Source organism: Rhinatrema bivittatum, chromosome 1, assembly GCF_901001135.1.
Source record: "Rhinatrema bivittatum chromosome 1, aRhiBiv1.1, whole genome shotgun sequence".
NCBI classification, from domain to species: Eukaryota; Metazoa; Chordata; class Amphibia; order Gymnophiona; family Rhinatrematidae; genus Rhinatrema; species Rhinatrema bivittatum.
This window is the reverse complement of record NC_042615.1, coordinates 180,799,031-180,811,143: the sequence shown is the minus strand read 5'-3', so window position 1 is coordinate 180,811,143 and position 12,113 is coordinate 180,799,031. Positions and strand designations below refer to the sequence as shown.

The following is a 12,113-nucleotide window of genomic DNA, read 5'->3' as shown; positions in this document are numbered from 1 at the left end:
GCGTGCAGACCCCGGGACTCATGTAAGTCCCGGGGTTTGGTGAGGGGGCGTGTCGGGGGCGGGCCCGGTCGGTGTGGCGTTTTGGGGGCGTGTTGGCAGTGTTTGGGGGCGGGCCTGGGGGCGTGGTTATGCCCAGGGCGGTCCGGGGGTGTGGCCGCCCCCTCCGTACCCGCCCCCAGGTCGCGTCCCGGCGCACTAGCGGCCCGCTGGCGCGCGGGGATTTACGTCTCCCTCCGGGAGGCGTAAATCCCCCGACAAAGGTAAGGGGGGGGTTTAGACAGGGCTGGGCGGGTGGGTTAGGTAGGGGAAGGGAGGGGAAGGTGAGGGGAGGGCAAAAGAAAGTTCCCTTCGAGCCCGCTCCGATTTCGGAGCGGCCTCGGAGAGAACGGGGGTAGGCTGCGCGGCTCGGCGCGCGCCGGCTATACAGAATCGATAGTCTTGCGCGCGCCGATCCAGGATTTTAGCGGATACGTGCGGCTACACGCGTATCTACTAAAATCCCGCGTACTTTTGCTTGCGCCTGATGCGCCAGCAAAAGTACGCCAATTCGCGCGGTTTGAAAATCTACCCCTAATTTAATAAAGCATGTAAGAGACTCAAAAAAATTATTAGCACCCAAGATCTCTTCAGCATAAGGTCAACCCTGATTTTAGTATTAGTTTCAAAATGAAATTAAAACAATAGGACCATATTTTAGAGGAGGCAGATAACTATTTTTAGAGAGGAACAAAACATTATTTCTCCTTTGAAACTGCAATGCACTCATAGCTCTTAAAAGATTCTGGTTTGAGGATTCATGCCTTCCAGATTAATGCACATATCTTGGAAGTTTTATTTACGAACAAAAAAACCCTCTCATAAATGTTATATTTCTTAGGAAATTTCCTGACTCTTCCTTCTTGCTAGCTACATTTTTTGCAAGGAATCTTGAAGTATCGCAGTACCTAGGTATAGTACACTGTTTAAAGACAAAGTCTTCTAACTTGGTCATGCCTCATGGATAAGAGCTGAAAGATATGCTTCTGAGGATCTAAGGTGGCAAGGTTTGTAGCTTTATGTATGTATTTATTTAAAAGGACGTTTCCTGCACCCATATATCTACCAAGGATCTCTAATATTTAATCAAACCATACTGTTTAAATCAATACAGCATAAGCTCAAAATGTTTGGTGAACTGAGCTATCTATGCAAAGGACATTGTCTAAGCATACTGGCCATTTCAAGTTCCCAGTTCCTAAAAATACCAGGATTCCCATTCAGTAAAGAGGTTTTATTTACAGTCACCAAGAAATGGACCAGCAAATGGGGGACAAAAAAACCAGGACAAAGTAGTGACTGAACCCAAGGCAGAGCATCCAAACCCTTGCTAATCCTCTGAATATCTTGTTCCTTCAATCAGCAGCAGGTCTTCACTGGCTCTCTGAAAGCCAGGTAAATCTTCTAGACAAAACCAGGTGCCACTTTTCATGAGTGAACCCACCCCTTGTGGAACTATGAACTTCACTCCTGTATTTTGTTCACTCTCTCATGTGGGAGCCAAAGCAGTAGTAGCACCAGACATACTGACATTGGTGTATGTGTGCCTGGACAACGTGGCCCCTGTCGTTCTGCTGTATTCCTCTGCCCTCCCTGCTGCCATTGCTTGGGCCTGCACGCTGTGCCTGGGGCAGCATGTGAACGTGGCCAGGAAGCCCAGGCGGAAGCGCTTGTTCATGAAGCAGTAGACGACGGGGTTCACGCAGGCAGAGGTATAGGACAGTAAATGAATAAAGGAGATGGGGGCCCCTGAGAGCAGCAGGTCTGCTGATGTTGTGTCAAAAGCTCGCCAGGCATTCGCACTGAATATGGGAGTCCAGCAGAGGAAAAACAAAATCACGATGACAATCAGCATCCGAATCACTCGCTTCTTGGCCAACAAGCTGGCAGCTGAGCTGCTGCTTCTCACCCGGTCGATCCTTGTGCTGCTGCTGGTGGATAGCTGCTGCATTTCCATCCTTTTCCTCCTTTTTGTTTTCTGAAGGTAGCATCCATCGCCATCCTCGTATCTGTTGCTACTGATGCTGTTTTTTCTCTCTGCATAAAAGGCGACAGATTTGCATGGTGCATTGGTTGTGCAATAGTTTTAGACAACATGATCTTCAACCATAAAAATGTTACCAGATTAAAATAAACAAAACAACAAACACATTTTCCATGCTTGCATCTTGCAGTTATCAAATAAACCAGAAAAGACATTTTTACCTGCAGAATATTTCCTCTGGCTGACATCAAACTTTATCCCCCGGTACAGCTCCAAAGAGATTAAACCATAGGCAATCATCATTACAATCCCAGGCACCAGAAAGAGGATCAGCAACAAGAAAATGTACCTGAAAAGTCATAAAATGTTCTGAGATCAGGGAGCAATGGGAATTTTAGTTTCAAGATGCGCTACTGTACAACTTTAAATATTTTACTACTGAAGGATAATTGTGGAAGGCTATGGCAACAGAAGAACGTAACCAAACTAAAATACTTTTTATTTTTGAGGTACAATGTAACATAGAATATAAACTCATCACACAGAATCATTTTAGTTAGTGGAGTCATCAATGACATGTTGTCTCATTTCACTAGAAGCTTAGTGAAATAGCAGGAGTTTTCTTTTCATTCTTCCCTAAGCTCCTTCCCTTCAACAGTAACAGGCTGATACAGATACCCGCGGTTGGATGCGCGTTTTCGACGTGCTAGCTTTACCCCTTATTCAGAGTGTACAGAAAAGCAGTAAAAACTGCTTTTCTGTACACTCTCCGACTTAATATCATGGCGATATTAAGTCGGAGGTCCTAAAGGTTAAAAATAATTTAAAATAAAAATAAAAAAATTTAAAATCGGCCCGCGGCTCGCAGGTTGAAAACAGGATGCTCAATTTTGTCGGCGTCCGGTTTCCGAACCCGTGGCTGTCATTTGAGAACCGATGCCGGCAAAATTGAGCGTCGGCTGTCAAACCCGCTGACAGCCGCCACTCCTTTTACCGTGGGATCTAATTAGCATATTTTTCGTGCGCCAGGAGAGTGGGCGCTCTTCCGCGTTTCTTTCTGTATCGGCCTTTAAGTGATAAAAGTAGAACTCTGCTAATTCAACAGGCTTATATTGGTAAGAAATAATGCCTGGCACCCATGGTGTTGCTGCTAAACTAAATGCTGCTCTCATGCTAATCAGTCTGTATATTAAAGAGTTTCAGAAAAGCTTGAAAATGTGAAAGTAATTAATATTGTGGTTGCCTACTTTTACCCTTACCTGCTTCCACAAATCACTAGATTACAGTCAAAAGAGATGGAGGCTCTCCTTCAGCACTATCTAGCATGCGTTTGCTATCCTGTGGCATTTTATTTCTAACTTTTTATGATAACCTGTGACAAGGTCACTGAAGTATATTGTTTTTTTCTGAGAAAGATTTTCCTAGATTAATACTGCACATGCTCAGATTATCATTTAAGTGTGGTGTCATTGTAGCTCTGTAAATCTGAATTAAACAATATACCACTGCAATAGACATTTACGCAGAGAGATTAGAATCTAAGCAGTAGAGAAATATACATTTATATATTTAGGTCATTTTAAGAAATTGTGTTGCACTCAGTTCAAAAAAACACAACAAACAAGAAAAAAAAATGCAAAAGTCTGCTGGCAGCAGGGAAGCACAGGGAAAACTGCTTCAAGATCAATAAACAAGAAAGCAAACACACCTTGAATCCAGGTCAAAGGGTGACATGTCTTGCCTGTCTTTCAAACCCCAGTTGGAATTATTATCAGTCAAAGAAGTGCTGGTTTATTTTTTGTTTTTGATGTTTGTAGTTATATTTAGGCTCTTACTAGGGTCCAGGACAACTGCAGTATAAAAGACTATTGGGGGAGGGGGAGCTCAGTTTGGTAGCTGTATCCCTCCTGCCAAAACCCTCAAAGCAGCATTCTTTCCATCCTTTCTCCTCCAGCCCAGTCCCTGTGTCTGTTGCCTTCCCTGCCTTCCTCTCAGCTTGAACTGTTCATCCTCTCTCCAGTTTGATCCCTGTTCCTCTCTCCTTCTTTGCTACATTCACCTCATGGTTCTAACCAAGCCTGCATTTCTCATAAGGCAGCAAGTTTAGCAGCGGTCCCCTACTGACAATCCAGCTGCCTTCAGAGCCCATGTACAGATGTGGGGCCTCTAAAAGAGTGAAGGCCTACCTACGAGTCATTTCTGTGCTGGCACATACTTCCAGTCCCACAGGACATGGCTCATGCGCACTCAGGGACCTTCAGTACATAGCATGATAATGACTAATGAGGTTATTGGCATGCTAGATACCTGTTTAGTATATGTGGGCATATTAACATTTAAAATGTGCATATTTTCATTGGCGTCAGGGCCTTTACACATAGCAATGTTAATATATGAACTAATGAGGGCTAGCCCATGCATTTATTTGTTTGTTTGTTTATTTATTTAGATTTAATTAGCATTTACCATACAATAATCTTAAAGTGGTTAAATATACTTGAAAACACATAAATTACAATTCTAATAATTTACAAAAAAAAATTACAAATACAAAATTTTCATAGCAAATCCTTCTCACATATTATAAATAAAACACACCTTCACAATGAATACAAATACTTTCCCTAAAACATATTATACCCCATTAATTTTAATATATTTTTAGTACATTGGCCCCTTTGTGTCTATACCTCTGACCATGAGTTTCTAGTTTTCAGCTCTGCACTAATTCCAGTGGTAGAGACCCTCTGTGATCTCCATTAGAATGGCCCTAGTAATAGGCTTGTGTATAGGATGGAGTATACCACTTGCTACAGCCTCCCTGTGTGGTGGCTGCAGTGGTAGACTCCAGACTACTTAAGAGCAGGCTGCATCAGAAAGCTGTGTGACATTTTAGTTACCAGCCAGAGGAAGGGAACTGTTTTTGTTTCTTGGTTTCCCTATCCCTGGTGGGCTATGCCTTACACTCCTGGCTACCCAGGATAGGAAAAGAGAAGACCTGCTGTGCCATTTCACATCCAGTATATGGACAGGTGGTGACTCTGTGTTTTGGAAATGAAATCCTCCTCACAAGACATGGAGGTTTGAGCATACTACCATTTAAGTGAACTGAAGCAGAGAAAAAAGAGGACAATGCAACTATGTAACTTGAGCCGCCAGCCTAGGAAATTGAAAAGATAGCCACACCCCTTACTGTGAAGGTACTTAAATGGCCATTGAATAGATGAGACAGAAATCCAGGTAGGGGATTTGCATGTCACAGCCCCTTGGCCTTCTGCTGGTAATTTTATAGGAAATATCACTAAAAAATCTGATGATTCAAACTTCAGAACCATGACATGGGGAGGAGGAATGGCCTAGTGGTTAGAGCAATGGACTGTGAGCCAGGAGACCAAGGTTCGAGTCCTGCTGTCACTCCTTGTGACCTTGGGCAAGTCACTTTACCCTACATTGCCTCAGGTACAAACTTAGATTGTAAGCCCTCTGGGGATAGAGAAATACCTATAGTACCTGAATGTAAACCGGTGTGATATCTCAATTGAGATCGAATGTCGGTATATAAAAATAATAAATAAATAAATAAAATAAAATGACTAGAAAAGGGAATTATGAGAGAAATGTACTGGAAAACTGTCCTAGGAAGGGTATTCAGACATGCTGAGTTCCCAGACAACAGGGTTTTTGGCCAGGTAGGATGGAGGAGCATGTACATGATCTCTCTCTATGGTCCTCCCTGGGTCTTTGCCTTTTGGCTGAGAGAAAGTGATCTACACAGAGTCAGACAACAGATAAGGCAAAAGCCAAGCTGAGAGGAGGTGACTTATACAGGCTGGGTAACAGCACATGACTGGCCATGAGCTTAGCCAAGCTAAAATCCCTGAAAGCTGAGGCAGCAGAGGGCCAGAACCACTGAACACTAAAACAGCCATGAGCCTAGTAGAGCTATAAATACAAGCCAGAGAAACCTTCCTTCCAAGGGAGGAAAACTGAAGGAAAGCAGGGAGGTAGAGTGGTCCCCTCTCTTGAGTGAGGGAATCCCCAGTGGCAGATCTGGAGATCAAGCAGTCCCCCTTGAGCAAGGGGACCCCAGCGGCAGTACAGGAGGTAGAATCAGGTCCCCCAGAAGGGTGTGGACCCCAGTGGTAGTCCAGATGCAGGGTTGGGTCCTCCAGGACAGCATGGACCTCAGTGGCATCTTAGAGGAAGGGTCAGATCCCCCAGGAGGCCATGAACCCCAGCAGCAGATCTGGATGGTAGAGTTGTCCCCCTTGAGCAAGGGGACCCCAGCAACAGTCCAGGAGATAGAGTAGGGTCCCCCAGGAGGGTGTGGACCCCAGCAGCATGCTGCGAGGTGAAGTCCGGTCCCCCAGGAGGACATGGACCCCAGTTGCAGTCATGGGTGGAGTCAGGTCCCCCATGAGAGTGTGAACCCCAGTGGCAGTCTGGGAGGCAGTTGGGGCCCCCCAGAGGGTGTGGACCCCAGCATTGGCACAAGCTTTCAGCAGAGTGGAAGGAGGCAGTTTAGCTACAGTGCACCCCCCAAGCCAACACTGCCCACCAGCCCAGTTGCATCTTTTCACGTGGGTGAGACTTGGGATAAATGGGGGGAGGATAATGATAATACTTAAGCGGGAATGCAAGAGATCCCTTCTATTCTTTAGAGTGGTATACTGTGGGGGCCAATAACCACAAATTGCCAAATAGCTTGCTATCTTGTAGAAATGTATATAGTTGTGTAGACTGAGACTATTAACCATGAGTAGACATCCTATTAACAATGTACATAGTCATGTAGAAATGCATTTACTTGTATAGTCTAATAAACCTGTATATATTTATACATACTGCCAGCTGCCAGCCTTGTTCACAGTCCCATTTGTTTTCCTGGGGTGAAGGGTGTGAAATCCCACCCACTTACACCTTCTTCCCCAGGTGGAGGCACCAGGCACCAAGAACACAAGGACTGATGGAGTCTTCCCTAGGGAGACTAACACCAGGTTGGTCCCAGACCCAGGGACACCCCATGAGGTAAGCAGTTAAGGGGGCGTTACTTACATTTTTGGAGGCATACTGCTGGGATCAATTTGATTAATTTTGATTTTTCTTACTCTGAACAGGACTGGCAGATTGGGGAAAAATGGATGCTAAGGATGTATTGGTGTTCAAAAATTGGTGTAGAGTTGAAGGGGTTAACTTGTCATAGGCTATATTGTTGAATGGTGTCCCCAAGGATATGGATTTAGCTGCCATTGAGCGGGCCCTAAAAGATCTCCAGCTGTGGTGAAAGTAAAGGTTAGGGGGAGACTTTATGTTGATGCACAGGGGAATGTGAAAGTTTTCTGTACTTGCTCTATTGATTTAGATCCTAACAAATCATCCCTTACAGTTTTGCTGGGAGAAGAGGTATCTGTTCCCTTAGTCACTATGGGGAGAAAATTGTCTGTTCCCCTTGATATCATTGGGAAGGTAGATGTTATATCCCAGCCTCCAGGTAGTTGGCAAGAAAACTTACAGGCCCTATTATACGTGAAGGAAAAACTCTGCAGGATGTAGCAGGAATTCTGCCCTAGATGGGACAGCCAGCCTATTCCCCTGACACACTGATTGGTACCCTGGGGAAAGTGTTAGAGAAGTGCCTGCAGCCCCACTATGATACCAGCCCATACAAGAGATTGAGAGTATTCTGAGGAGTTGAGCCCACCCCACCATGAGAGGAGGAATTTGACCACTGGATGGTCCTGGTCCTTCAGATGCTACAAGAATGGCAATGCACTGAGTTGGAGAAAAAGAAGAGGGTAGAGAGTTTGATTGCCCCTGCCTTTGATGCAGTAATGTCTCTGACCCTTACCAAGCCTGATACTACTGCACAGGATTGCTTGGACATTTTAGAAGGCATGAATGGTAGTACACAAGACATAGAAGATTGCTTTATCCATTTCAAAACTACCATGCAGAGGCCTGGGGAAAAGCTCTCGCAATATGAATCCCATCTAGAGCGTGTCCTACTTAAAGCTGTGAGGAAGGGGGCAATCACGGCATAAGACAGCCCCTGTCACATGGTAGGAGCAATGGACGGATGGCGCCATCTTAAAAAATGGCGTGGGCCATTCATTGCTCCTACCATGTGATAGGGGCCGACCAATGGCACCGATAGACCCTGTCACATGGTAAGGGCAAAGGGCTATTGGCGCCATTTTGTTTACTGGCAGCCGATGGCCTGAGAGCGGGAGATCGCTCCTGGGACCCCCACTGGACCACCAGGTACTTTAGGAAAGTTTTAGGGGTTGGGAGGGTGGGGGATTGTAAACAGATCTAAAGGGTTGGGGTGGGTTTGGGGTTTTTTTTTCTGTGTGCCCTTTCTTCCCCTCCCAAAATGATAAGACAACCACACAAAAATTTTGTGGGGTTTTCCTTTCGTTTTCAGGGACCCCTGATACTTGAGGGATTAGAAAATATCGTACGATATTTTCATCTGTCAAAAAAACTATGCACATCCCTAGTTAAGACCATCCAGGATCATCCAAAAACCCCTGCTAGGATTCAGAAGCCACGGGAACAAAGGAGTGCGGGAAGGGGACATTACAGAAGGAACAATTGCTGTTCCCTCTCACACCAAGTGAACAGATAGTAGTGTTTCTGTGTGAGTGGCTGAGTATTTTTGAGGAGATTTTGTCTTTTTGGTTTGGGAAGAAGCTTTGACTGCCACCCTTCCTGCCCATAAATGGAGAAGAGAGGAGGTTTTCCTTACTATTCTATGAGGAATTCTTCATCCAAATGTCCCAGAATAAGTGGAAAGGAGAACTATGAGCAAGAAATGTTTTTTCATCTGGAGACCCCCACCATAGTCGTCATCCCAGGAAAAGAGTAGTTGAGAGAGTTGGTTTGTCTGGAGAACAAGTGTACCTCAGGTATTTTTCAGAAAGGAATTCTGTCCACATCTAGGAGATCCTTCCCCACCTGGGATTCTTACTTTTCCATGCTCTGGAGGGTGAGATATTCCTGGGACCCCCAAATATTGAGGGATACTTGCATAGATAGAGAGGTTTTGGAAATCAGAGTCTGGATTTGGATGTAAAGCATAAATGTGTATGGTGCCAATTAATTTCATCTGAAAATTTTCTACAGTAAAGTTGTAAGTTGGAACCCCCATCCAGGATGTTCAATGCTTTATTCTGGTACCTGCACCCCCACAGCACGCATCTAGCGATACAACACCCACAGCAAGAATCGTCCCTTTGGGTCCTGGAAGTTTATCCTCCCCTTCATTCAAAGAATCCATACCCCTGGGCTGTTGGGACTGTGCAAGGACTTAGCCCCGAGACTGGGTGCCTTCCCAGGTAATACCAGAAGAGAGGCTGCACAAGGCTTAGGCTGCAAAGTTAAGTTCCCCTGCAAAGAAAACGTGTAGAAAGGTTTATTGGAATGGCTTAAGCATAGGGCCTAGGTACAATTTCTGGGTTCAGTTTTCTTCTCTCTGGGCTGGTAGGCCCTGGCAATGCTATTGATACAATCGTCAAAGCCTCTGGAGAGAGGGAATCCCAATTATTGTACAATGGTGACTCCTAGTGGCTGGATTTAGGGCTTTTTGAAATCACTATGAAGCTTGGCCATTGTGTCAGGACTAAGTGAATAGAGAGGGGATATAAAATAGGAGAAAAATCCCCAGGTATTTTCAAATGAAGGTTCATGTTGCTGGATTCTGATCCCTAGTTTTGAAGGAGATGAAAGCCCACGGATCTGGAAGGAAACGGCTGGACCTCAAAAGAAGAAAATCTATAGATGCTCTTTCATGGACTGCTCTCCTCTTCTCTTTGTCAGCCATTGCCAGGGCTTGATTTACCCTTTAAGTGCCCCTAAGTACATGAAGTGAGCTCTTCCTCTGATTATATGCACCACACTGAAAGGGGTGCTACCTCTTCCATCCCAGTGGCCCTTTCTCCCGGGCACTACTCCCAGTCACTACTCAGTCTGCATGGCAGTGTTCCATCACACTTTCCCTCTTAACGACATGGGCCAGCAGCAAGCTAGTTTACAGTTCTCTGAATGCTGCTGGTTCATGAACCCCTGAACATTTAAAGGGGAGAGTTTGATGGGGTGCTGCCACTTCGGCTGAGCAGGGCATGTGAGGAAGTGCTGCCAAGATAGAGAAGGAGGTACTGCTACTCAGCTGCCCATTTCACCTGCCTGGAAATCTGGACCATACTAGCCTGGACCTGGTCATTGTCATTAGAGAAGGGCATATTTAAAAATTATAATGCTTCTTTAAGTGTCTTCTTTTTGCTTTAACACCCCTGTAACTATTCTTTGCTGTGAGTTCCTGAAATTACTTGCCAAAACTGCTATGCAATCAGAGATACTGGCATGAGTAATGTTATTTAGCTGGCAGGAGCTACAGGGCAGAGAAAGGAAATGGGAGGAGGGAGGGGATGGGATTGTCCCTTCATACATAAGACCTTGATTGGGTTAAACCATAAAGTTTAATAATTACTCTCTGAAAGAAAACTTCCAAACTAGGGGTAAACCTAGCAAAACTTGAAAGCAGATGTCTTTAGGCCAAATTAAATTGTAAGATGATATGATAGTATATCATCCTTTCACATGCTATGTTGTACAAATTCATGACTCACCAAGACACAAAATGCAATTCAACACATTTACTGGTTGTACACATTAAAAAAAAACTTGCCATAAATAGATCTCATGTAATTGTCGGATTCAAATTTCTACCTTTCAAAATCTGATTGTGTCATTAAACTTAGGAACTACCGGAACCTGAAGAAGTAGAGGAGCTACAAACTATAACTTTATAATTTATTCACTTATGTATATATTTCTTAAAGTGCTTGATAAAGAGTGGACAAGAATGTTTTAAGAATTGTCAACTAATGCATAGAACTTTTGGGTAGAAACACAGGCTCTTTCTTACCAGAATCTGTCTAGCAGGCTACAAGGGAATCTGGAAGGCCAGATGTTTGGGCAATGGCAACATTGGTATTTGCAGCTATTTAAGTTATTAAAATCTTTGTGGAATGGACATGGGCAGGTAGGGCTGTTAAGTGAGAACTAAGTATGCTATTCTGCCAAAATGGTGGAGCACAAATAAAGAAGATTACAAATTATCCTGGATACGGAGAGATATCTCACAAGCAGTGGGATATAACCTAGCTGTGTGGAAGGGAACAACTACACAGACTGAATGGATCAGTTGATTTTTTTTTCCTGCTGTAATTTGCTATATAACTATGGAATTAGTATTTCTTGTAGCCATTTCACTTAGTTACATTTTACATTGGATACTATCTTAGCACCACATTTTGAAGACAACTGCTTGCCACTGTGATTGTTATTGACCTGGTAGCTCACCATACTGGGGTGGTTTACAAATTGGTTATTAAAACATCAATTTAATTCAATGCAGTCACATGACTGGGTTGACTTTCATCCAAAAAGCAACTGCAGAAAATTAAGTAACACAAGCTACAGCACAATCAGTAATCAATAGATGAAAGTATAAAATCATCTCCACGTAGGAGACGTGTATACAAAATGCAAATGTAAAAGCATCACTGAATTCTATATTGGAGGGAACCTGAATATCTTCCTCACTAATTTTGATTTCTTAGAGCGAGGTTCATTGAGTAACAATTTGGTTTAGAACGGAAAACAAACTTCTCAGTTGGGAACATAGCTTCAATGATCACTCTCCGCTTTGACAGCAGGGGCAAAAAGGGGAATTGGATTCAGAGACAGCCAACACTGGGCCCCAGCTTTAACGGTTTGGGGCACTGATATGCAGACCTTAGAGAAAAAGCACAGGACTGCTTCTATGGCCAAATCTAAAAGCAAAATATTTTAAAGCAGCAGTGTCTGAATTATCAAGAAGGCTGCTCCCCCTGTTAAAGTGCTGCTGGCAGAAATATTGTTATTAGTTTGACAGTTGCTCGGTTTTGATTGTAAATATTATTGTCCTTAACATAAGGCTTGGGGGGTAACCAGCACGAAGCCACAGTTACTACCATAAGAAACTTGCTGGGCAGACTGGATGGACCATTTGGTCTTTTTCTGTTATCATTACTATATTACTATGTTAATT

General features: G+C 44.0%; 1 protein-coding gene across 1 annotated transcript in view; it reads right to left on the bottom strand.

The window, feature by feature from the left end:
- Positions 1-1,308: 1,308 nt before the first annotated feature.
- Positions 1,309-12,113, bottom strand: part of CCKAR (cholecystokinin A receptor) — a 169,413-nt gene continuing 158,608 nt past the window's right edge. The window contains exons 5-6 of the mRNA XM_029605615.1: positions 2,242-2,369; positions 1,309-2,073 (exon numbers count right to left, since the gene is read on the bottom strand). Of these exons, the coding sequence (XP_029461475.1) occupies positions 1,526-2,073; positions 2,242-2,369 (676 nt within the window). The 3' untranslated portion in view covers positions 1,309-1,525. The remainder of the gene's footprint in view (positions 2,074-2,241; positions 2,370-12,113) is intronic.